This window comes from Nycticebus coucang, chromosome 7 (assembly GCF_027406575.1).
Source record: "Nycticebus coucang isolate mNycCou1 chromosome 7, mNycCou1.pri, whole genome shotgun sequence".
Classification (NCBI taxonomy): domain Eukaryota; kingdom Metazoa; phylum Chordata; class Mammalia; order Primates; family Lorisidae; genus Nycticebus; species Nycticebus coucang.
Window position 1 is genome coordinate 78361411 of NC_069786.1, and position 27928 is coordinate 78389338.

The window sequence follows — 27928 nt, forward strand, 5'->3', positions numbered from 1 at the left end:
TTATACACGTGCTACCTTGTCACCGTTCACCTGTTCACTCTTTACACAGAGCATTGTCTTTAGTGGAAGCTCAATAAATATTTGCTAAATTGAATTATCGAAATGATTTATTGGATTTTCAAAGCTAGGGATCATGAGAGTGACAATTTCTTATGTCCTCTGTGCTCTAATCATACTATTATGTGTTGACAGACTCAATAAATATTTATTGAATTGAACTGAGATGTGTGTACTAAAGCTCAGTCTGTAGTTTGTCCAACTTGTTTGACACATTAGAAAAAAATCCATATCCAATTACAACAGTAAATCATGTGTAAAGTTGTTAGTGAGGGTTATAATGACACCTTTTCTCTCCCTTGCTATCCAGGGAGCAGTAATGAATGAAATGGAAACAGAACTCATTGGAAGTGATAAATACGCTGCAAGATTTGGGGAATCTATAGTTAATCTCGGTGACATTGACAATGATGGCTTTGAAGGTAATTAAAAGTATTTAATTTGGTATGTGATTTCTGCTTTAGGGATGGCTCGTGGAAGAGAATCTGATTGGAGTTTGTGTTGTTTGCCTTTCTATAGAAAATGGAGCCAAAATGGATGCTAAGTTTTCTTTTTTATGTTATGCCTGATTTGTCAGCTATTGCTCCTATCATTGCTAACAAAGGATGATGTTCAAAATGTTTATAATGTTCCACTGATTGTAAGGCACCACTGATCAGACGTTGCTTTATTATTTATGTAACCCTAAAAAATGCTGCCTGTTAAATAGTGACACCCACCATTTTTCTGTTTTAGGGAGAATCCTGAGTTCAGAAATAATAAAATGTGGAGGGTACGGGAAATGCATATCATAGATTCATTGAACTCGTGGAACTATAAGTATAGTAAATACTAACCAGACCCAACAGATGTTGGCTGCAGAGCTGGAACAGGGTTCTGGTAGCCCCCTTGTGTCAGGCATTCACTGTAGTGATAATCCCTGAACAGAATCCTGAACAAGGTGAAGGGAGGCAACTGGGAAACTGAGCTACAGTAGCTATTTACCCACTGATAGGGAAGTACTTCTATAATTGAATAGCTGGCACTAATATACTGTACCTGCTGCCCTGTATATCATCACTGTTGTTAAAATACTTTTGCTTTTTGATCTACTACTGTGTGACAACCAAGTCTGTTAAGATGCATAAAATGATGAATAGGTTTTGAGAGGAGAGTGTGAGATTTTTTAGAGTCTGGTGAATGAATATTTGATACCTACTTTTAGAGCTCAGAATTGTGTTTTCTTGATAAGGTCTTTGGCAATTAGTATATGGTAATATTAGGCTAAAACTTTTTGGGATACTAAAAATAAGTGAGGAAGTGCTATGAATTTTCACCTCCTTAATTCCTTCTAGTACCTAAATGCTTTATTCTACTTTAAATGTATAAAATGCATTACTCTACAATAGCAGTTCTCAACCTGTGGGTCATGACCCCTTTGGATTATATTAAAGGTTCGCAGCATTAGGAAGGTTGAGAACCACTGTTCTACAAGAAGAGAATTAGTTATTTGAATACATGCTTTCAATGAATCTTCTACAATATAAGATGGTATAATTTGGTATATAAATATTACTATTCCTGGATTTTTTTTTACTTTTTTAAAAATGAAAGGAGGAAGAATATATGCAGATAATTTTTTGTTATTATGATTACATATAACAATAAAAGATATATGAAATTTTATTATAATTGGTGTTACATTTCACAAGTAGTCAGCAATTCTGTGATATTTATTGAACATTTATTTTTGGTGAGATATACCAAACCAGGTATAGAATATGTGCCATAATGAAGATGAAGAAAGTAATGGCATCGTTTTATGTGTTTTATAACCAAACGGAAAATAAAGTTAAGACATGAAAAAATAAGCTTTAGTTAGTGACAATTTAAGGATCCTATCTATTACAAATCTATGGGTAAAACAATGTTTTTATACCTTGATGTTTCATGTATCATATCAGATAATATGACTCTTTTGAGAACACAAAATCATTTAGTAAGATACCCTGTTTATTTAAAACTATGCTTGTTTTAATTGACACATTCAGGAAAGATTACTCACTACTTTCACTGTTCTGAATGTACTAAAAGACACGTGTGCATATATGAGAAATGGTTTTTGTAATGTTAAAATGTCAGTTACAAACCTGAATTATAAATCAGATAGTTATAAAATTATTATAGATAATGGGCACATTCTTTTTTCAAAACCACTCTCGCACCTGAGAAAATTCCAGACAATTTTCCAATGGTATGAAGACAGACATAAGGTGTTCTGTCCATGAGACTTAGGACTTCTGAGGGGACCTTCAGGGGACAATGTCATCTTTTGGTTTCTGTATGAGATCCTGGGTTTCAGGTAGGACTTGTTTTTCTGAGAGTCCTCAGCAGTCCACTCCTTTATGTCTGGAAGGTACTATTCAAATGATTGTTTATATTTCTACATATTTCGGGCTATTTATAGTTTCATTCATAATCCCATTTATAATTCGCAACATATTTACATTCATTGGCTACATCGGCACATCAGAGAATGTTTATAATACTATGTATCTTTTTCTACTTGGTCTAGTTTTAATTTTATCTCCAATTTCATCCATGAGTAGGCATTTTCTACATTTTAGATGTTAGCAAGAAAATTGCTGATTTGAAAGAAGGGTCAGTGTGTTTTAGTTCTTTTCTGATGTTTTAATCCCATTCCATTCTATCTGCCTGAGTAAAATAGCAAGGCATACGTGTTATTTCTCTCTCTCTCTCTCTCTCTCTCTGTGTGTGTGTGTGTGTATGTGTTTTCATTCCTTTGCCTCACTTTCTACCTTACCCTTTCCCGGGGTGATGGATGAAGATACTTTGTGTTTGTGACAGCCAGTGTAGGCTAGGAAGAGAATGAAAACCCCACCTGTTCTTTTTTCTTCCATCCCTAGTATTAGATGCAAATCATGCTTAAGGTCTTTTTATTATGCAAAACTCTATGGTGCTTTGCATAGCAAACCTAGGTTAGCTTGGCATTTGTCATTTTTTTTTTTTTTTACTCTTCAAAAGGAAAAAAATCACTCTATTTTCTATATCCTTAGGAAAACAAAGCAAACCATCTTCTAAGAGATGACTAATCAATTTGCCAAAAGACCAGTGTAAAATTCTCCTCAAAAATTTAGAAAGTTGTGGAATCACTGGTAAATACACAGACTGACTAACCCAATTGTTGTGGCCCCCAGATAGATAGATATCTTTTTGGATTTCCTACATGAAATAGATTTGGCCAGACTACTTATTATTGGTTTAGTTTTTGTTCACCTTGAGCTGTAGTATCTGACTTTTAGACTGTATGTTTGAATATTTTTAGAGCAGAACCATAATAAGGCTCTACAGTTATAAATTATAAGCTACATTATTATTTTATGTACTCCTGAAATAAACATTGATATAAAATCATTAAATGAGCACTTCTCTGACACCGAAGAGGAGGAGGTACTAAGAGGAGCACTTTGGGTATAGCCTCTGTTAATGATTTTATAAAATGTGGTGACAGCATGGGCTCTGGAGCCAACCTGCAGGGTTCGGATCCCAGCTGTCACCTTGAGCAAGAAGTTACACTCTGTGCTTCAGTTTCCTCATCTGTAAAATGTGGATGAAAAAGTATTTATTTGCTATGGTTGTTAGAATTATACAGATGAATATGCATGTAGTCCCTAGCGCAGTGCCTGCATTATAAATATTATTTAAGTGTTGGCTGATGTTAAGATTACGATTATGCTAATGATAATTATTATGATTCAGACTAACAGAATGAAACAAGTTCAGGCAAAAAGTAAAAACAGTTGTCAAATATGTGTTTGTTGTATATATTGTGTCCCAAATTGGGTTGCATAGGTTTCATTATTATATATATTATACTTCAAATATATTGTCCTCATTTGTATAACGTGGGCTGCCTATGTATAATCCTACGAAGTAAGAGTTTGGCTTGATATGTACGATACCCAGACATCTACCATATGGAAAAAAATTGGTCTAGATTTGCTTTACGCAAAGGCTCTGTATTGTTTCAAGATGCGTACCTTAATTTAGACCACTAGTGCTATCAACACTAGTAAGAATTTGTGCCTATCAACCACTTCGTCACCCAAGTATGTTATTCTTTTCATGTGTTACTATCAATAATCCAGGTATAGAATTCTAGTGACTAGGGACTCAGCCACAATAGTGGAGGTAGAAACCCCTTTGATTATGGAAACTGCTCACTGTCTTTCTGCAGGGGCTCTGAGACACTTCTCTCGTACCCTCCCTTCACCTCCTTCTCCTCTCTTTCCCTTTCTTCACGCTCTTCCTCCTCTATTCTACACAAATCTGCCCTCTGTCATCCCTCACTACTGCCATTCTTGGTGTGGGCCATGCTGCCCTCCCCCCACCCCCAGTTTTGCACAGGCTTTTCCCTCTGTCTAAACTGCATTCCCCCTTTTCTTCACCTGCCTATGAGCTTTTAACACTACAGTCTCCTTTGGGGCATCATCGTCTATGAGTGACTTTCACCAATCTCTACCACTTCCTCCTTGCATTCTGTGTTGCTCTATTTTTAATGCTCTTCCTCCCCTACTAGACTATGAGTTCCTTTTTGTGGTTCTCCCCTGATTGCCAGCTTCTGAAAAATGCCCGGGAGATGATTAGTGCTCAATATTTTCCCAATGAATGACTGGGTGAATTTGTATATGGAAGTATAAAATAGTTTGCACAAGTCAAGAGAAGCTAGACTTAGTATGTCTAAACAAAGTAAGTATAGGCATTTACCATTTCTTTTTAAATGAAAATAGAAAGGCTTTTGGATTTTTCAAATTGTATGGCCTTCAGTATAGTTATATATCAAAGATATTTATATTGCCACCGAAATGGCAGTCAAATATTACCCCTATAGTTGTTAAAAAGAATTTAGATTTGGTAGTAACAGGTAATATTAAAACAAACCTTCTGTACTTTAGGTTTCCATTATAGTATAAAGAGCATTGCATATAAATAAATATATAAATATACCTAAGTAACAGAAATAGTTGGTGACATAGTGACATGCTCTTGTAGCCATGGAATATTATTTTTCTTCTTCATGCTGTATATTGATAGCACTTAAGCCACCATGTCTTTCATAGGTTCTGTTTACTCAGGTTTTCTCATATCAGTTGATCAAGTATTTTTTTCCTCTTGATATCATCTGATGTGCATCCCAAATCATAAAAGTGGTACAATCACTATTGTATAGAGCAAATCTCATTTCTAAAATCATGCGTGTGGGATATATACAGATATCCTTAACAGACACCTTAATCACTTTCACTGGAATGGTAATCAATTTAGAAATCATTTTGCAAATAAAGCCTGTATCTTAAAATAATAAAAAGAATAAAAAGATTCTTGTGATTATGATATTCATAAATTATATATTTTTTTTTTTTTTTTTTTTTTTTTTTGTAGAGACAGAGTCTCACCGTACCACCCTCGGTAGAGTGCCGTGGCGTCACACGGCTCACAGCAACCTCTAACTCTTGGGCTTACGCGATTCTCTTGCCTCAGCCTCCCGAGTAGCTGGGACTACAGGCGCCCGCCACAACGCCCGGCTATTTTTTTGTTGCAGTTTTGGCCGGGGCCGGGTTTGAACCCGTCACCCTCGGCATATGGGGCTGGCGCCCTACCCGCTGAGCCACATAAATTTATTACATGCCAGGTACTACTCTAAGCACTTTACATGAGTCGTGTCTTTTAATGCTGAGGGTAGATTGAGTTACGATTCCAGTGTAGAGGTAAGGAACCAAAACAGAGATTAAGAAATGGGCTTGGAGTCTCATAGCTGTGCACAGCAGCAGAGCAGGGGCAGAGCCCAGCAGCCTGGCTAAGAGCCCACACGGTCACATTCTGTCAGAGTGCCTCCCAGACCCAGTCACTCTGCCTTCCTCCGTGTACACTCTTGTACATGATGATGATGGTATTTTTTTCTGTCTGGTAACAGTTTTCTTTTTTAGTAAGAGGGTTTCGTATACAGTATTAGGTAATATGAATTGAGGATCATGAAATTTGTTGTATCAACAATTTTTATTTTTTCACTATTTAAATCCTTAAATAGATGTTGCAATTGGAGCTCCACAAGAAGACAACTTGCAAGGTGCTATTTATATCTACAATGGCCGTGTAGATGGAATCTCATCAACTTTCTCACAGGTAAAAGAGCATTCTGTTTCCAAAAGAAGCATTGATGATAAAGCATCCTTAAAATTTCTAGGATAGTATGTGGTCTTCCTCTTATGGAATTCTTTCTGTCTTTCTTTCTTTCTTTTCTTTTCTTTCTTTTTTTTTTTATTTAATTAAGACAGAATCTTGCTCTGTTGCCCAGGATAGAAAGCAGTGGAAGGATCATAGCGTATTGCAGCCTTGAACTCCTGGGCTCAAACCATCTTTCTGCCTCACCATCACAAGCAGCTGAAGCTGAAACTATAGGCATGTGCCATTGCCCCTAGCTATTTGTTTGCTTTTGTTTTTATTTTGAGATAGTCTGGTCTGTTGCTGAGCTAGAAAACCATGGCCTCATCCCAGCTCAAAGAAATCTCAAAATCTTTTCTTTTTCTTTTTTTTTTTGAGACAGTCTAACTCAGTTGTTCTCAGTGGAGTGCCATGGCATCAGAGCTCACAGCAATCTCAAACTCTTGCACTCAAGTACTCTTACCTCCACCTCCTGGCTAGCTAGGACTATAGGTGCCTGCCACAACACCCACCTATTTTTAAAGATAGGGTCTCACTTTTGCTCAGGCTGGTCTGGAACTTCTGAGCCCAAGCAATCCACCCGTCTTGGCCTCCCAGAGTGTTGGAATTATGGATGTGAGCCACCACACCTGGCCAACATTTTTACTTCTTTTTTTCTTTTTCTTGAATCCAAGTCTCACTCTGTTGCCCTTGGTAGAGTACCATGGCATCACTGTAGCTCACAGCAACCTCAAACTCCTGGGTCCAAGGGATCCTCTTGCCTCAACCTCCTGAGTATCTGAGACTACAGGCATGCACCACCATGCCTAGCTAGTTTTTCTGTTTTTAGTAGAGTTAGGGTCTCAGTCTTTCTCAGGCTGGTCTCACACTCCAATTTTTTAAAACTTTTTATAAAGATGGGGTCTCTCTTTATTGCCCAGGCCAGTCTCAAACTCCAGACCTGAAGCAATCCCTCCCCCTATCTTGGCCTCCCAAAGCGCGATGATTACAGACATTATGCCCAGCTGGATTTATTTTTCTTAATGTTCTGTTTCACATATTTAACGTTTTCTTCATTTGCTGTTTTACCATTTTCTTATAAGAGTAGTATATGGTGTTATTTTTAACAGTTAAATAACTCTTAAAACCACTTTTTTCCTCATAAACAAGGGTCTTAGTTATTCTCATTGCAGCTTGTCTTTAGCTAATTAAAGATTTCTTTTTGTATTTTGTTGAATTTGTGTTCTGAGGTAATATCCACGCTATACCAAATCTGCCCATTCAGATTCAATTAACTGCATCTTGCCTTGTGGCTAAAGCCCCATATTTCATAAAGATTACACAGATTCAACACACATATGAAATCTGTGTGTAAATATTAAGGGTGTTGTAGTAAGATGATAGCACTTTAATAAGGTTTTCCATGACTTACTTCTCACTTCACTTTTATATGTTGAAAACTCAGGACATTTCAGTGCATAGAGAAACTACATTCATATGCCGAGGAGAAAGTTTTTCCAGTAATATTTTAATGGATATATTAGTTAATACTATTATTTTTGATTAAGCAAGAATGGCAAGTGGTTATCTGTATTTGACATGAAGTATATGTACTTGTCTAATAAAAAATACTGATTTTCTATATAGATAGCCACCTGATATTAATATATCAATACTGAATATGAAATTGGGCACAGAGAATGGGAAGCACATAACTAACTCAAGTTGTTCTTGTTAAAAAAAAACTGGCTTTCAGCTGGAAGGGGTGGCTCATGCTTATAATTCTAGCACTCTGGGAGGCTCAGTGGAGGTTAGAAGTTCAAAACCACCCTGAGCAAGAGCAAGATCTTGTCTCTACAAAAATTAGCTGGGTGTGGTCGTCCACATCTGAAGTTCCAGCTACTTGGGAGGCTGAAGCAGGAGGATCACCTAAACCCAGGAGTTGGAGGTTGCAGTTGAGCTATGATGATGTTACTGTACTCTAGCCTTATAGCCCAAGTGACAGAGGGAGATTCTGAAAAAAAAAAAAAAAAGTTGTCTTTTATCATAAACCTGAGTAGCAGGTTCCCTAAGTGGTCATAGATTCCTTACTTTCCAATTTTCTTGTTTAGTTATGTTATTATGAAAAATGACTCAAGCAGAGGGATCCAAGACTGTTTTAGAAAATCTGTACTTCGTAATTTTCCCTTTGCCCACAAAGTCAAGAAAGTAATTTTTGTAAGTCACAAAATAGCTGTCAACTGCCCATTTAAAACTGAAACATTTTGTCTCCCTTAGAAGTATAAGACCCAACTAAAATACATTTTGTTAGTTAATGTTTTAGGACATGATCATTACTGAGCTCTAACCCATTGCTTTTCTGGGATATCAGGTACTCAAAATCTGCTTCCCACTTAACTTACCTATTTTTCAGAGAATCGAAGGACTTCAAATTAGCAAATCATTAAGTATGTTTGGACAGTCGATATCAGGACATATTGATGCAGATAACAATGGATATATAGGTGAGTATGAAATTTATCATATTTAATAAATTGAAGTAAGGTCTGCTGCAATGCTGCTTCATGGTGGTGTGTGCGGCTATGGAAGACTTCGATTTACTGAGAATCATCTTCCCTGCAGTTTTGAAGCTCTCTTGAATTCAAGGATAGGCCAAAAATTATCAAGTAATTCCTCAGCTTTCCACCGCCATTTAACGTTATATTCTTTATTCTTAAAAAACTGAGAGGTACTCACAAAAATTGATCAAACATATGATAATGAAAAGAAAGAAAAATCTTTTTTTATTTCAAAGGTAAATCTCTGGTTAAATGTTTTCAGCCCAAAAATCAAAAAATTTTGTTTTAGTACATCTGTCATTATGTCATAAACTTACATCATAAAGTTTACAAAGGGATAAATTGTTCTTGTAAATGAGTAGATTCAGACAAACGTGGAATGAATTTAAAAATGTTAGCATGTATTTTCCAATTAATTTTCTATAAGTTACATTTTGATATAGTCAAAAGGTGATATGTAGTTAAGTATTTACAGCTGAAAAGTAATTCTCTTTAGTGATGATCATTAATCTGTGTTTTTGTTTTTCATCCTCCAGATGTAGCCGTTGGAGCTTTTCGGTCTAATTCTGCTGTGTTGCTAAGGTAAGCTTAATACATCTCACTACCTAATGACAATTGGGCTTAAATGTAAGTGATGCGAGGCAGTGTTGAAAATTAGCGGTAGTGAGCTTGTAACATCGTTTTGGTATTCTGCAGTTTAATTATTGGACTGTAGAGCATTTTCCTCACCTTACAATGATATTATTAAACAAATCATCAAAGTCAATGTTTTTAGACATCTAAATTAAAATTTATTTTGCTTTGTGTAATTGAATATGTGCACACCTACTATTAATAAGGAAGATTGCTGAAATTATGGGGTTAATGTGAACTGACAAAACACATACATATGTCTAAGGAAAAATAATTCTGCAATGAATATTGCTAATTTTATTTCCTTCTTAGGACAAGACCAGTAGTGATTGTTGAAGCCTCTTTAAACCACACTGAGTCAGTAAATAGAACAAAATTTGACTGTGTTGAGAATGGATTGCCTTCTGTGTGCATGGATCTAACCCTTTGTTTCTCATATAAGGGCAAAGAAGTTCCAGGTTACATTGGTAAGTGTGCCCCACAGAATGAAAACCTGTTAGAACGTGCACCTCACTGTCTTCTTTTGACTTCTCACTGTGGGGGTCGTCTTTGGAGGGGGTGGAGTAGCCACCTGACATGTACTTTTCTTCCCCATCTTCCCAATTCTTGAGTTGTTCTAATCAAGGAGAAGGGCATATCAGAAGCCTGTAGTTGTTCAGATACTATGGCGAGAAGCTGAGGAAAGACTATTACATGCTACATTAGTTGAAGGTGAAATAACTAAACTTGATCTGTGAAATATCTTTAGAATAGAAAGAACATCAGCTCAGCTCCTCTGTTTTACTGAGCTTTTCAAAGACTGGAGCTGGCTGAAGTCACAAGGCCTAGGAGGGAGATCTTTTTCTTTACATTCTGTCCTTTATCAACAATTATATAAACATATCTGGCATCTAGACCTGATTCTAATTTCTTTCTTTCTTTTTTTTTTTTTTTTTTTTTTTGAGACAGAGTCTCAAGCTGTTGCCCTGGGTAGAGTGCCATGGCATCACAGCTCACAGCAACCTCCAACTCTGGTTTTTTTTTGCAGTTTTTGGCCAGGGCTGGATTTGAACCCACCACTCTGGTTTGGGGGGCTGGTGCCCTACTCCTTTTAGTTATAGGCACCACCCACAACATCCAACTCTTGGGCTTAAGTGATTCTCCTGCCTCAGCCTCCCAAGTAGCTGGGACTACAGGCACCCACCACGATGCCCAGCTATTTTTTTGGTTGGAGTTGTCATTGTTGTTTGGCGGGGCTGGGCTGGATTCGAACCCACCAGCTCTGGTGTATGTGGCTGTTGCCTTAGCCACTTGAGCTACAAGCGCCGAGCCCTGATTCTAATTTCTATACATATATATATATATATATATATATATATATATATATATATATCTCTTAATAATTTCCTGTGATGATTAGTTCCTGAGAACCATGCCCACCTATTTCCCTATATGTAGACAATTCTCAATTATCTTCTCTGGAGATAGAAGCATGGATACAGCTCTTTCCAAATTGTCATTTCCAAATCACATATTTGTGAATTTATAAGTATTACATTTTTGCTAGTAGATTAATCTTCCTAAGTATGTTATATTTGAGCCAATATTAGAGTGAAACCAACCCATAGTCATAGAAAAGCATACCTGGGGTTATCATTTGAACATTAATAATTCACAATCTTTATTATCTCCCCAAGACCTATCAAGAGTTGATTATACTCACGACCTTGAGGCACCTGTCATCTAAACATCATGAAGGGAGGCAAATATGTATTGAATCAATCCATGAGTATGTAATAGAGTTATAAATCTGAATTAGCTTATAATGAAATGTACAGAATGAGGCTGGTAGCTGTACTCTAGAAAAGACTCATTTTTAATAGTGGGAAAGTCCTGGCTCAGCTGCAGTCATAAGGGAGTGGGCAAGCTTTCATCTGGTTACTGATTGGAGAAGGGACAGTTTAAAAAGTCTAATCTGACAGTGAATTATACGTTAACACAGACAAGCTGATGGATTATCTGAAAGATACATGTTGAATACAGGGGGCTCTTTCCCTTTATGTAAAATCAGGGTTTCCTATACTAACAATTTTATTGTGATGAGTTAGTTTTTTAGATGGTTGGAGACAAATATATGAAACTCATAAATAACCACAGTGTTGTTACAGAAACACACTTTATAATTGTCATAAAATGACTCCTTGGGAGAAATAATTCTCATGGTAAGCATGTTTAATAAAAACAGGACATTTTGCCTCTTCCTGTGAATGGATTTTTATTCACCCCTTTTTCATTTACTTTTTGTCTGAACTCAGGGTGATGAATTTGTAGACGGCTATTTCAATTGTAGCTTTCTCTCTCTCTCAGTTATTATAATTTTAAAGTCAATTGGATTGGGCTTTTTTGTTTTCTAAACAAAGGATGATTGAAAGATGTATTTGAAATGTGTAATAGTAACATAGGTTTTATACTTACATTTTCTTGAAATAAGTAGGTCACATTCTTCTAGAAGTATAAGTTACTCCTAAAATATAAATGAACACTTCGGGAATTGTATAAATGCTTTCTTTAAACTATAACTAATGAATTGTTATTCCTAAACAATGAGTGATACCTCAGCAGAGTATTAGATTTAGCTTGCTTTGCAACAAATTCATCAAACTCATTTAGATTGGTATAAACTGGCTTGGAATTTTTTTGATTGCTTTTTACATTTTCCTTTTTTTTTTTTAACTTGAAAATCATCTGTAGCAGGTAAACATCTATTATGTCAGATTTGAAATAAACCACGTCAAACTGCCAGGATAGTTATTGAGAGATTGTCTATATATATTTTTTTATTGTTGTACAAATTAACAGTTGGAAGATAGAATTAGAAGCCAATAAAAAGTGAGAGGAAGGAAAATAATCAGAGGATAGGACTGCAAAGAAGACATTCTTTTTTTTTTTTTTTTTTTTTTTTTTTTGCAGTTTTGGCCAGGGTTGGGCTTGAACCCACCTATCCTGGACATGGGGCCGGCACCGCCCTACTCCTTGAGCCACAGGTACCACCCAGAAGACATTCTTGAGTAAAATACACACACTGTATCTATATATCTATATATTTGACTTCTGAACCTTATGGTCACTTTATACAAAAGAAAATTAAAAGAAAAATAGCAAGCCCTTAAATCAGAAATAAATAAACCTAACTACATATAAACTTAGTCAGGTAACAACACAAGATAGAATTATTTGAAGTGATATTTGAGCACAGTACTCTGCCTCTGCTTCCTCAGTCACGTGTTCTAAGGACAAAAAAGACTCCAAAGAAATCTGAAATGTAAGGTTTTTATTAGTAGTAACAATTTTTATATGGTAGTTTATATATAGGAAATAAAGATGATAATAATGTTAATAAGAAACCCAGAGAGATGTTTATAAACCTTCTATATTTGAAAATTTTTCATTTATATATATTTATATATATTATTTAATTATGTTATTGTTATGTTTAATAATTTGGAACAATTTTTGAACAATTTTCAAAATGTTTTATAGCCCTGCACTTCATCCTGTTTTTTTCCTTCCTTAATACCAGGGATATTTGTGTAGAACATTTATTTTTTTTTTAATTTTAATATATAAGGGGGTACAAATGTTTTTGTTCCATGAACACCTTGCATAATACTTAAACTGGGGCTGTAGTGTGCACATCACCCAAATAGTAGTCAAGTCACTGCACCTGATAAGTAAGTTTGACCCCTCTGCACTTTCTAAGTTCCAATGACCTTTATATCTTTTTGTGTTACTGATTAGCTCCCAATTATTAGAGTGTATGTGTTTTTGTTTTTTTCCATTCCTCAGATACTAATGATCTCCAGTTCTTGCTGCAAAAGACATTATTTCTTCTTATGGCTGAGTAGTACTCCATAGTAGATGTATGCACCTCGTTTTCCTATGTTTTCTTCTGGAATCCTATGGTTTCATGCCTTACATTTAAATATTTTATCCATTTTGAATTAATTTTCACATATGGCAAGAGAGAAGTCCTGTTTCATTCTTCTGCCTGTGGATATGCAGCTTCCCAGCATTTGTTGAATAGGGCTTCCTTTCCTCAGTGTAGGTTGTTGTCTGCTTTATTGAAGATCAGTTAGTTAGAAGTGGATGGTTCTGTTTCTGGATTTTCTAGTCTGTTCCATTGGTTCATATCTCTACCTGTACCATACCGTGCTAATTTGGGTACTATAGCCTTGTAGTATAATTTGAAGTCTGGTAATGTAATGCTTCTAAGTTTTTTCTTTTTGCTTTAGGTTGTATTGGCTATCTGGGCCCTTATTTGGTTCCAAATAAACCTTGCAATTATTTTTTCTAGATCTGTGAAATATGTCATTGGTATTTTAATGAGTATTGCATTGAATCTTTAAATTCCTTACGACAGTGTGGACATCTTAACAATGTTGATTCTACCAATCCATGCACATAGGATGTTTTTCTATTTGTTTTTGTCATCTGTGATTTCTTTCATTAGTGTTTTGTAGTTCTCCTTGTCGAGATCTTTTACCACCTTGGTTAAGTATGTTTCCCAAGTATTTTATTTTCTTTGTAGCTATTGTGAATGGTATTGAATCCTTGACTTGACTCTCAGCTTAACTGTTAATAATATAAAGAAGTGCTACTGATTTATACACGTTGATTTTGTAAGCTAAAACTTTGCTGAATTTATTTATTGATTTCAGTAGTCTTTTGCTGGAGTCTCTACCATTTCCTAGATACAAGATCATATCATTAGTGAAAAGAAAAGTTTGACCTCTTCCTTCCCAATTTGGATACCCTTTATTTATTTCTTTCTCATACCTGATTGCTCTGCTAGGACTTCTAGCACTATTCTGAATAAAATTAGTGACAGTGGCACTGTTGTCTTCTTGCAGATCTTAGGAGCAATACTTTCAATTTTATCCCATTCAGTATGATGTTGGCTATGGGTTTGTCATATATGAGTTGTAATATTTTGAGGTATGCACCCTCTTTTCCTACTCTGTTGAGTGGCATGAGTTTTTATCATGAAAATGTGCCGGATTCTATTGAATGTTTTTTCTGTAGCTATTGAGACGATTATAGGATCTTTCTTTTTACTTCTGCTTATGTGGTGAACCATGTTTATTGATTTGCATAAGTTGAACCATTCTTGTATCCCTGAGATAAAACCCACTTGATCATGGTGAATTATCTTTTTGATGTGCTGTTGAATTTAGTTTGTTAGTATTTTGTTGAGGATTTTTGCATGTATATTTATAATGGATATTGGTCTGTAGTTTTCTTTTTTTGTTTTTGTGTCCTTTCCTGACTTTGTTATCAAGGTGGTGCTAGCTTCACAGAATGAGCTAGGAAGGATTTCCCTTATTTCAATGTTACAGAAGAATCTTTGTAGGATAGGTACAAGTTCTTTGTAGGTCTGGTAGAATTTGGAGTGGGCGAATTATTTATTATTGCTTCTAACTCACTGCTCATCATTGGTCTCTTCCTGATTCAGGCTTGGGGGTTTGTGTATTTCCAGGAATTTATCTATTCATTAACATTTTCTATTTTGTGAATGTAGAGATTTTCATAGTATTCATGGATTATCTTTTGTATTTCTATGGTATTAGTTGTAATGTCTCTTTTCTTATTTCCGATTGAGGTATTTGAATCCTTTCTCTTTTATTTCTGTTAAAGCTGACTAGTAGTCTATCACTTTTGTTTATCTTTTCGAAGAATTGACTTTTTGTTTCATTGATTCCTTTGATTTTTTTTTGTTTGTTTTCATTTCATTTAGTTCTGGTTTGAGCTTTATTATTTCTTTTCCTCTGCTGACTTTGACATTTTTATTTTTAATTCTTTCCTCTTTTATATTTCAGGTTGGTTTTTATAAAGTCATTTAATAGAGAGAAGTTAAGATATTTTCAGTACTCTATATAACCTTGACTGTTGCCACTTGAAAAATAATAAAATAAATGCATTTAGATAATTACTTACATTATTACAAATCTCTCTACATTTTTACAGTTTTGTTTTATAACATGAGTTTGGATGTGAGCAGAAAAGCAGAGTCTCCATCAAGATTTTATTTTTCTTCTAATGGAACTTCTGACATAATTACTGGAAGAATAAAAGTATCAAGCAGAGTAACTAAATGTACAACACATCAAGCATTTATGCGGGTAATGTCAACTAATTGTTATTAATGAATATGTAAACTTCAATATTGTCAATATAGTAATACCTATTGGATTGGCATCTTTTTATAAAAGGTAGTTAAAAACAAGTGTTATCCCCTCCTAAACTATGCCCTGGTTGGTCCAGCATTAGATATTCCCAGCCTAAATAGTTTAAAGTTCACTTTTTATGTCTTTTTTTTACATTTGACCTCATTATTGGTTTTAAAGATTTGCCTTTTTCCTTTCTACACTTGCTATTTCTTATGCACTTTCCCAGAAATAAGCATCCTGAGTAGTTCTGCTGAACCTCGGATTTATTCCATGATCGTTTTAGGGGCCAAGTGGAGGGGAGCGGGGAAGTTGGTTTGTTTTTCATACGACTCCAGTGAAGCAGAATTCAACATGACTGCTTTTGGATTGTGTCTTTGTCTCCACGCCAGCTTTGTCAGTGATGTCAGTGGGAACTTGCACAGTTGTAGCATGGTGGGGATCATCTGTGGGCCAGGACGACAGCTCTCGTGATGGTTTGGGGTATGTCCTGCCAAAGCACAGCCGATTTCATGTTTCTTTTATTAAAACACTCATTCCCAAACTGATCATCATGCCTCTTGCATTGGTCAAATTTATCATATGAAGCGGTGCCAGGTCTTTTTCATTAGGGAATGGTGTACTTCATCAGAAAATCTGTTGTCAAAAAAAGCCAAACTATTCCCAGGAGCCCTTTCTGGGATTTCAAATAATAGCCTCAGCTTAGAACTTAATTTTCCCTTAGATACTTATTCCAAGTGAATGCAAGCAAGCATCAAGACTCCAATACACTGTTCAATGCTAAGAGCAATAATCCCCATGCTATTTCCTCATTTCCCTTAACAGTTTTTTATTGTTGTACTAGAATAAAGCTGTTAGTTGGTTCAGAGCCAGAAGGATAGAATATTAATGTAACCATCATTTATATAGTAGGAATTAAAGAGGTTCTTTTTTTTATCCTTTATAGATGTGGTTTTACTTACATTAATTTTAGAGACAAATATTGAGACCACTCACAATTTTAAAGGCAATAAAAGGGCCAGTATTAGACATTCACAAAGAAGCACAATGTGTTAAATTTGTAAAAGTGGCAGCAAATTGATCTGGTTTATTTAGTCCTATGTTTTTGGCACTGTTTCTATGAATAAGAGATCACCAAAATTACACACCATTTTTGGAAAAAGTTTGTAGCAGAAATTACGGTTTAGCTGAGGTTTCTGTGTTTTGTTGCATATATGCTTCTAGCATTACCATGGTTCAGGTGGTATCAGGAGGCAGCCATTGACTTTGGGCCATATTGACAATGTTAAATAATAATACTTTGTGGTGAGATTAGTGTAGAGCCAGGACCTAGAAAAATGATTGCTTCCTCTAATATCTGTTTCCCCTTCCTAAGTTACCTTGCTTTCGTTTGAAACTCATATAGAAAGGCAAAAGGTTATTCCAACCCTCTCATTTGCAACAAACCCAGGAAGGATGAAAGAAAGGCAGATGCAGCTGCCCCAACCTTAGATTCTGTTATTCATGGAGCTCGAGCTTAAGCAGTTACTTAGGAAAGCCTGGGGCCACTTCCATCTAGATGGGAGCCCAAAGCATCTGGAAACGTTAACACTGCTATCCTTCTATAGTTGGAAAGCATGGGGCAGTGGTCCGAAGTCTTCCATCTTCCTAATAATTGTAGAAAAGAAGTAGCACAGTGATCAGGATGCCTGGATGGTTCCCACATTCCATAAAACATGGTCAGTAGCAGGAGTGTTAATACACGTATGTGTCATATCTCTCCACCTCTTACAGTGAAGTAGGTGGCACCTGTTAATTACGTCCTCAGGCCCATAACCTCCAACTGTCAGACAACTCCCTGCCTGCCAGCTGGGCATGCTTCACTTGTGTCCTTGTCCACAACTACCATACCAGTTAAGCTCCACTTATCCATTCACTCAGTTAATTCAACAGATTCTTATTGAGTACCTATATTGTGTCACATTCTGTTTGAGACACTTTCGTACACCAGTGTATAAGAGATGGTGCTTATAATCTAGTAGAGGGAGACAATAATATGATATGAATCTGAATTTTAGAATTTTAAAAAATACAGGCGATGGAAAAAGGAGAACAGTGTACAGAATAGTGTGGAATGCCAGGGAAAGAGTGGGGCTGTGATTTTAAATAGGGTTCTCAGAGAAGGCTTTGTTCAGAAAGTAATATGGAAGCAAAGACTTGAAGGGCGAAGAAGAGATCCATGTAGGTATCTAGGATGGTGGTTCTCACCTTAGTGTGTAATAGTAACACCTGTAGGGGTTCTTAAAACGTAAATTACTGGGCCACATTCACAATTCCTGATTCAGTAGGTCTGCAGTGAGCCCTATGAAGTTCTCAGGAGTTGCTGATGCTCCTGGCCTAGGAATCATATTTTGAAAGCCTATGGTCTATAAGAAGAGAGTTCTTATAGAAAAGATAGGTCAAAAGCCCTCAAGACAAGAATGTACCTGATTCTGTTAAGGAACAATGGGAAGGCAAGGATGGCTAAAAGGGTTGGCAAAGGTGAGAATAGCAGGAAAGGAACCAGATCATATAGGACCTGTGGCTTTATCTTTGACAGAATAGGGGATGTGTTGTACAGTTTTGTCTAAGAAGTAAAATGATGTGATTTGTATCTAACGAGGAATATGCTAGCTGCTATGTTATGAATAAACAGTAGAGCAGCAGTGTTTGACACACAGAGAAGGGTCTACTGTAGTAACCCACATGAGAGATGCTTCCAACAAAGGTGGTGACAGTAGACCTGATGAAAAGTAGTTGGAGATGGATCCTCTACAATTTGCTGACAGATGTTATATCTGGCATTTGAAAAAGAGAGGCTCCAAGGTGACTCTAAGGTCTTTAGAGTCATCAGAAGAATGTGGTTTTCCTCAATTGAGACAATATTACAAGAGAAACAACTTATGAGCAGAAAAGGGTTCATCTTTCTCTAGGATTTGTGGTCCTGCTAAACTGGTGAGACCTATTTTACCTTCAAGTGAAAACATCAACTAAACATTGGCATATACACATCTGAGTTGAGGGGAGGCATAAAACTGGAAATATAACTTAATGTATCTTTGGGATATGGGTGGTTTTTAAAGCCATGTGAGATGGCTGGGGTCAGAAGGAGAAGAGAGCCAATGTCTACACTCTGGAGCATTATGACATGAAGAGGTTGGAGAGCAGAGGAGGCCCTCTGAGAAGGTGGGAAGGACCAATCGGAAGGAAATACAGCAGGGTGTGGCATCTGGAAGTGAAGTGAGTAAAGCAGAGAAGGGAGGTACATGACTGTGTTTTCAGTGCTACTGCTGGGTCAGAGAAGATGAGGGCTGACAACTGACCATCAGATTTAGCCATGTGGAGCCTATTGTGATCATAAGAAAGTATTCTGGAGGAATAGTAGAGGAAAAGAAGAGGAACTAAAGATAGAGCTTAGGTTATTCTTTCACAAGTTTTTCTCCAAAGGTCAACAAAGAAATAGGGTTGGGAGTCAGTAGCCAAAAAGGGTAGAGCAGAGATTGATTTTTTTCTGATTTTTCTTTTTCTACAATAGGATAAACATCACTATGTTTTTCTGCTTATAGACATGCTCTAATAGAGTGAAAAACTTGTGGTGTAGGTGAAGGGAGAATAGCTGGAACATAATCCCTGAGAAGGCAAGAGGGGTGGGATTAACCGTACAAGTGAAAGGGTTGGTTCTAGGTAGTCAGGTGTATAGTTAATCTGTCTATGTGCTTGTTGATGCTGGGTGGAAGTGATGGTGAAGACCATAGATGTCCTTTTCTGATTGCTTTAATATTCTCACTGAAGTAAGGGACAAAGCTGTCAGCTTTGGTAGGGATTGTGAAAGGGGTATTTGGAGGTGACAAGAAGATGTGAGTTAGTCTTCCAGGATAATTGAAGAGTAAGGAAGTACAGTGTGGTTTACAGACAGTGTCAGGGTCTAGACTTGCACTGGTGGCCATAAAGTGAGTTTGGATGTAAAACATTCAGTTTTACAGGTGGGAATGGGTGGAGAGTTACAATTAACCAGGGCTGTGGCTTTATTGAGAGTCAAGCAAGCAAGGTGCAGGAGTATGCAAGGGAATGGTTACATTTTTGGCTGTGAATTTGAAGTGTGGTAAAGAGGGGGGGAAGAACATCAGGAAAATCAGGGACAGGGAAAAAAGTTGAATGGGAGCTCTCAGTGGGATCAGCAGATTATTGGAATTAATAATTAAAGGGAATGAGCTAGAATGATCTCATAGATGTTATGAGACGGGTAAGCCCTTAGGCAGGGGTCCTCAAACTTTTTAAACAGGGGGCCAGTTCACTGTCCCTCAGACCATTGGAGGGATGGACTATAGTTAAAAAGAAAAAAAAAAACAAACTATGAACAAATTCCTATGCACACTACACATATCTTATTTTGAAGTAAAAAAACAAAACGGGAACAAATACAATCACACTGCCTCATGTGGCCCGAGGGCCATAGTTTGAGGACCCCTGCCTGGACTGATCCTTATATGCAGAATTTCTGCTGAAAATCTAAGTACAAGCAAATTATGTAGCCATATTGATAATGTGATATTCTAGAGGTAGATTAATTATTATAACACGTGTTAATTCTTTGTTAGGTTGTGAGGTCTTTGAGCTAGGATGTTTTCTTTTGCATATTTGTCTTCTTGTATTCTTCCTGGGGCAAACACAACTCATTATGTAAGGCAACAACTGAATAAATATTTAACAAATTTGTGGATACTGTATTCTCAGTGCTATGTAAAGAATTCAATAGGAGAAATAGACCAAAAACCAACAGACCAGAGTTCTATTAGTCTAAAGGTTAGGGCCTCTGTTGTGGAGCTATTGTCTTTTCTCAGAAGTCGTAGGGCAGGTGTTTGATGGTTCTCTGCCACCTGGATGAAGCTTACTAGGTACACATGATGATGTACTAGGTGTACCTGGTGATGGTTCAGATACCAGTCTTTGGTGTGGTCTCATCTTCTCTTTCTCAGCATTGGTACCAGAGGAGTATTTCAAAACCACAAATATGGTCATGTTTCTTGCTTTGAGTATTTCTATGCAAGAGCCTCCCACCTCCTTTTATGTGTAAGTTTAGGTAGCCCTACTTCCTTTGTCCTGGTGTGTTCATATATCAGAATATTCATGCCTCACACTCTCAGTGTGGATTCATGGGATATAGATTGTGACAAGTATTAATCTTTAGTTTTATATCCTCAGAGTCTTCTTAAACACCGTAGACCCATGAATAGTTATCTTTAAATGTTTATGTACAATATCACTTTTTATGTAAGATTTACTTTATAAATATTTTGGCCCTATCCTTTAAATAAATTCCTTTAGTACACAAACACATTAGAAGGATTTGAGCCTATAGCTCTCAACTCTCAAATTGTCCAGAAATCTAGATTGCCATGAAAGTCCAGCAAGAAGGCAGATTTTGTGTAAATTCTGGATTGTACTAATTTACATGCTTATGGGCATCCTGTTTTATGTAATTGTCCATAAAAATGTGGCATGGAATCTTCATTATTTATAATATAAATAGCACATGCCTATCCAAATTAAAAATTTTAAGCAAATCTAATTTTTTTCCTCCCCAATACTTAATTAGTCACTTTAAGACATTTTTGATATTACAGCTTTTGTCCTTAGGTGGAGCTGTTAAAGTTAAATAAGTGTGAATATCTGTCAAATACAGTTCTTGCAAGAGTGCATGTACATTTTATATATTGCGGGAAAAGCATAATTAATAGCTAATTAGGATAATGAAAGTAATATACACCAGATGTAGAGAAGACCTCATGGAAAATTAGTATGAATTAGATAACATGTGATTTGGTCAAAGCAAGCTTGTTGAGAAGAATTAAAACAGTGGACATGTGGAGGGCCAATCAGTGGCTGTCTAGCTTCTACACCTAGGGAATAATTTAATCAAGTTTGCTATTGTAATACTCAGGGCTTCAAGCTGTTCCGTTTTCACAAGTTGGTAACTTGGGATTTGGGCCTTGATTTGAAACATTCCTATATAGTCAAGATTTCATGTTAGAGATGATCACTTATCAAGTAATTTAATAAAAAGCCTGTCTGTGTATTAGAATGGGAAAGTAATCAGACCTTGAGCACTCTGACTCATGTAGCACATTTTCTAAATATCATTTAATAGATAGAAGTCTAATGCTTTCTACATAATCCATTTTCTATTTAATGTTGATTGGTTAGCAATAGTCCAAATTTCTTATTTCTTCCAAATCTTCACCAGAATTTCTTATTCTAAGGAAGTCAGCTTCAGCAATTCCTTGGTCAGCTTGTATAGCAGCATGTCAAAACAACATGCATCTATGATGATGTCTAAGTATTATATATGCATTATGCTATGTAATAATCACAATAAGGTATAGGTATCATCACCATCATCTTCAATATTCTTTTTTTTTTTTTTGAGAGTGAGTCTCACTCTATTATGCTGGGCTGCAGTATCATCAGCCTATCTCACAGCAACCTCAAACTCCTGCATTCTGTTGCCTCAGCCTTCTGAGCAGCTGGGACTACAGGCACCTGCCCACAATGCCCGCCTAATTTTTCTATTTTTAGTAGAGACGGGGTCTCTCTCTTGCTCAGGCTTGTCTCGAACTCCTGTGCTCAAGAAATCAGCCCCCCTCAGCCTCCTGGAATGCTAGGATTACAGCATTCCACCGCACCCGGCCCAATATTCTTATTTTTAGACACAATAACTGAGCAATAGACGTATTGACTTAACCAAAGTTACATGGATCAGTGATGGACCCAAGATTTGAGCCCCAGTTCTCCACTTTCAGACCACTTGCTTTTAACCATTATATGCAAAAATCAATAATTTTGTAAAAGAAGAAAAAATTACATCCTTTTGTTTATAATTACATAGAGACATAGAAGTAGTTTATTAATTCTTGTTTATTAATTTACTTCATTGATTTTTTTAATCAAAAGTTACCTTAGATTTAAGTAGCCCAGTAATCACCTACACGATAGATATTTTTCCCTTATCCATTAGGGATTATTGATTGATGAGCTTTGAAAATAATCTGTTCTTTATTTGCTTTTAAGCAGTAAGGTTTAAGCCATATTCCAATCCTGAAAAGTCTCTAGGTCAGCAGTTCTCAACCTGTCGGTTGCGATCCCTTTTTAAAAATGAAAATACATTGCGGCTTTAGGAGAGAATCACTGCTCTAGGTGAATAGAAACCTGGCCTGCTGACATTATTCCGCAGGATGTCTGCCAATTACAATGTCATGGTTCTACCCCAAGGAGCTCATTGAGCATAAATGGAAACCTCAATTATGGTTTAAGTTAATATATCTATCTGGGGTGAAAACAATTGACTCTCTTTAACATCAAGAGTGATTTTTTTAAATCTTTTTTTTTTAATTTTTAAGTAAGATTGAATCTTACTTAAAAATCTGCAGATTGAAACGAGCGTATTAGAAGTGGAGTCAAAGTGAGCATTGAATTTAAACTATTAGTATGAAAGAAGTCTGTGACCAATTCTTCAAATTATCTTCTGAATATAGTAACAATTCTAATACCAAGAAAAATTAAAATTGCATAGATTATCTACACTAGTTTCTGTGCAGGTGGACTGTGTCTGCTCGTGGTGAACCGCCTTCTCAAGTTGTGAGATTATTTCCATGTTTAGTTTTGTTGTGCCTAAAGTACTTGTTTTGTAGACTTGCCATTGACATGTCTTATTACATGTAATTTAATTATCTATTGAATTGTTATAAATCTTCTTGGATTAATCTGTTTGTAAAATCTTATTAGCCTACCCCCTTAGACAAAGAGGAAAAGAAGTCTATTTTGTTCGGTACACTTTGGAAATTACATTTCTGTCTAGGGAGAGGCCAAAAAAGGTGCTTTCTCGGAGATGCTCTGTTGCATATCTTAACTGACTTCATATAGAGCCATTCCTCAGTATCCGTTGGGGGTTGGTTCCAGGATGCCTTGAGGACACCAAAATCTAAGCTGTTCAAGTCCCTCATATAAAATGGTAGAGTATTTACATATAACCCATGTACATCCTCCTGTATACTGTAAATCACCGTGCTGATTTTGTGAGGACCTTTTTTTGCTTATCTGTGGTGTTGCATATCAGAAAAAGTATTCATGAACACTATTTTTTTTTCTTTGCTAATCATCTTTCATTAGTGTTTGTGGTTTTCACTGTATGAACCAAGGCAGCTCCATTCTTCCAATGTGTGGCAGAGAAAAAAGCATTGAGCATCTGTAGATTACTTATAAAACTAATAAAATGTAAATGCTATGTAAGTGTTTGTAATGCTGTAGTGTTTTTAGGGAATAATAATGAAAAAAACTGTACATGTCCAGTGCAGATGTTACTATTTGCTTTTTATTGCCAAATATTTTTAATTCACACTTGGTTGAATCCACAGATGCAAAACATACAGAAAGGACTGATGGAGATTTGAGAGTCAGGAACACTTACTATCTAGTGAAGTGCTTGCTTAGTAGAATGCCGGATGTTTTCAGAGTCATTTCGTGTTGATAATTTTATTGTTTGTGTATACGATAAATAATTTTGATAATATATAATCTATTTTAATAGAAGGCTATCAAATAATAAAATGAAAAGATAAATTCATTTTTAAGTCCATAGAAAATACTTTTTAAAGAGAAAATTAATGTCTGAATGTAGAAATAAAGGTTGGAAATTCATTGTAATAAATTCCAGAGCTGTTATTTTGAAACAGAGGATAATAAATCTCAAAAATCTGATTATTCAGACTTTTTTGGACCACATATAACAAGAATAAGAGAAAATGATATTAAGTTTAAAAAAATATGTCATACAGACCAGACTAGACTCTACATGGGTAATGATTCCTGTGTAGTTGATAAATAAATCTGAGAGTTCTTTCTGTGTGAGTTATAAAAGTATAATAAACCTAAAAAGCTGTAACAACTAATAAGAAAATATTACATTGCTAGGATATAAAATTAAATATGTAAAACAAGTAACTTTCCCATATTATCATTCATAATTTGTGAGGAAATACAGTAGAACCTCTGTAAGTTGACCACCGAGGGGCTGTAACAAAGTGGTCAACATACAGAAGTGGTTAACATAAGGAACTAGGTCTGATGTACTGACACATACATGTGGTGTGTGTCCTGTCTATGAAAATTAGGTCAACTTAAGGAAATGGTCAACTATGGAGGGCCTACTGTATAATGGCCAAAGGTCTATGAGGAGTAACAAAGAATAAAAAAGGACGTTTCACAATAAAGATGGAGTCAAATGAATCAAATTAAACCAAAATATTACGGAGAGATATAAAAAGAAAACTTCATTAAATTGACAGAAACAGGTGATTTTTATATAAATTTATTATAATGCTAAATGAAATATTTATGAGCACTTTGTCATGATTTATAAAAAGGTTATAATGAAAAATGCTTATGTTATAATGTCAAGTTATTAAAAAAATGTGTAGAAAATAGCATGGAAGGAAGTATGCCCAAATGTAGATCCTTGAAACTATAATTGGATGGCGATAGCTTTTCATTTTTTATACTCCTTTTGTTGTTTTTCATAAGAAATATAAATGCTTTTGTAATGTGAAAATAATCTTCACATTTCAATTTTTTAACGGTTTAGATTAAAGGTAAGTATTTGCTTTGGATTCCATGTGTTACATTCACATTCCTGCTATTATTTTTACATTCACATTCCTGCTTTTATTATTAATTCATATGGTTTTTAATTTCCATAGAAAGATGTGCGAGACATCCTCACTCCAATTGAGATTGAAGCCGCTTACCACCTTGGGCATCACGTCATCAGTAAACGCAGCACAGAGGAATTCCCACCACTTCAGCCAATTCTTCAGCAGAAGAAAGAAAAAGACATAATTAAGAAAACAGTAGGAATATTTTCCTTTATACAAAATATTATATGACATATAACTAAACCATTTTTTAGAAATATAGAATACTTCTGAAGAAATGAAATATATCTGAATTCTCTTGACATTTTTTATGAATAGGTTATTTTTTAACATGCATGTTTATTTATGCATGTCTTGTTTCCCATTTTCTATGTTTTACATTCTCTTTAGCACATTGGGCTGAATATTTTAAAATATATATTTAGTTGCAATTTAGTTTTTATGTATATAAATACCAAATCAGGGCTCTAAATTTTACCTGTTGAAATAATTTAGTTCCTTTAATCCTACGGTTATTTATCATTTGAACTCTGATGACTAATTCTCAAATTAAACATGTTAAAGGGATAAAATAGGTTATCAAGTTGATGTATGAATTTCATTTTTGTCATGTACTAGAGGTATGTTATTCTTTAAAATATATAGAAGTATAGCTACTGATTGAACTAAAGGAAAAATATTGTCATATTTTATTTCCAGATAAAATTTGCAAGGTTTTGTGCCCATGAAAATTGTTCTGCTGATTTACAGGTTTCTGCAAAGATTGGATTTTTGAAGTAAGTATAGTATATTCTGTGTGATTCATTTAAGAGGGGTAATGCCTGTGTACATATGGGTTACAAAGAGAAAAGAACTAAGAACTGGGCCCTGAGAATCAGCAGCATTTAAAAAACTGAAAAGGAATAATACTCTGCTGAGAGATTAAATGATCTAGCCATCCTTCACAGTAAGTACACATTCCCGGATTACCACTTTTCATGGAATAAGAGTATGTGAATACCAAGGCTTTATGAAGCATGTTTTGATCTTTTATTGATAACTCAGAAGATATTTCAGGGTTTAATTATGCCTTGGGTAATCATTATTGTAATTGTAGTTATGTTTTAGACATTTGTAAGTGCTTGTTAATAGAGTTTTGGTGGCAAAATGAGCTTTCACGTCACAATGCTTAGTTTTTTATTGCAGAAAACTGGTTAAATCCTTCAGACTGATATATAAAACAATCCACATATGACAGATTTGAAAGGGGAATAAACTATCTTGCTCTTCTAAATTCTTAGAAGGGGAAACAGAGTAAAAGGAAGATATATCTGATGTGCTTAGAATAGCAGCTCGCATAGTGAGAGCGAGACACGTGTTTTACTGTTGTCATTTTATGATGGGAATAAACCATTGCAATTTTGTATCATGTCTAGATCACTATATGAAATTTTTTTTTTTGGCATATTGGAAAGAAGATAGGAAAAATGAGGGCCAGAGAGAAAGAGAGTCCACAGTGCAGGGTGAGGGATGATTGTGATATACGGGAAGTGAAGGAGGGGAAAAACGGACAGGGAAATGGGAAACTGCTTAGAGGGAATTGAGATATAAAGGAAGCAAGGTTAATTGGGGGCATGTTGCAAATTGAGTGCAGGGTTACATTCGAAGTTCTTCCAGCATTCGTGACTTGTGAGATTGCCCAGGGGGCTGGAAGTACAAATTTCAAAGGCAGAAATGCCAACGATCAAATCTTAAGGGACTGTTTAATTTATAAGCTTAAAAGAAATAGGGAATCCCTGTAAGAGACTGAAAAAGTATCTACAGAGAACAAAAATGAGAACTAAGTCCATGGGAAAATGGCCAGAGGAGAATATTAAAAGGGAGTATTTAGTATTGTAAAATTTATAGAGAGATTAGACAGTGTCATGGCAAAAGGAAGATCATCGGAGCTGGTGGGTAAAACGTGGCTGGTGGGAGAAGTAAAGGGCGTCATTGGCAAACGTCAGACGGAACTCCCCGTGCAAGAGCAGGCAAGTGACAGGGCCAGTGACTAAGGAAAGGAGAGCACTGGGAACAAGTGGGTTCAACTGAAGAATTTTTGTGTATTTATCAAATTTAATCATGAAGAGACATTAATTGCCAGGGTCAGAAGCAGGGAAAAGAATAAATTGGAGAGATAAACCTTCAATTTAATTCCCAGGCTGTGCTTTCTGTCCCTGCTTGAAATCTCCTCAGAACGTTTGACAGCTGTTCCCTTTCCCTTCTGCGCGTCTTTAATTTCCACAGTGCCATCCTACTCCCATTCTTCTACTTCTTTAGTCCTTCCTCCTTAGTCGTCTTTGGTGGACCATGAATTCTGGCATCCCTGAGCCCTTTCTGTGTTTTCGCCTTCGTCTGGCATGCCCCCACAGCTGATCCTACCCATGTATCCAGTTTCTATTAGACATGTCCTCCTGGGTGCCCCATACATTCAATCCGCCTAAGTCACTATCCAGGAATGTCACAACCATTAGTAGGTTACCAAGGCCAGAAACCTGGGGCTCGACCTGCAATCTTCTCTCTCAGTCTCTCT

General features: G+C 36.0%; 1 protein-coding gene across 1 annotated transcript in view; it reads left to right on the forward strand.

Moving 5' to 3' along the window:
* ITGA4 (integrin subunit alpha 4) overlaps positions 1-27928 on the forward strand; it is an 89276-nt gene that overhangs the window by 36161 nt on the left and 25187 nt on the right. The window contains exons 10-17 of the mRNA XM_053597701.1: positions 368-479; positions 6146-6240; positions 8672-8762; positions 9353-9398; positions 9762-9916; positions 15453-15607; positions 25423-25572; positions 26077-26153. Of these exons, the coding sequence (XP_053453676.1) occupies positions 368-479; positions 6146-6240; positions 8672-8762; positions 9353-9398; positions 9762-9916; positions 15453-15607; positions 25423-25572; positions 26077-26153 (881 nt within the window). The remainder of the gene's footprint in view (positions 1-367; positions 480-6145; positions 6241-8671; positions 8763-9352; positions 9399-9761; positions 9917-15452; positions 15608-25422; positions 25573-26076; positions 26154-27928) is intronic.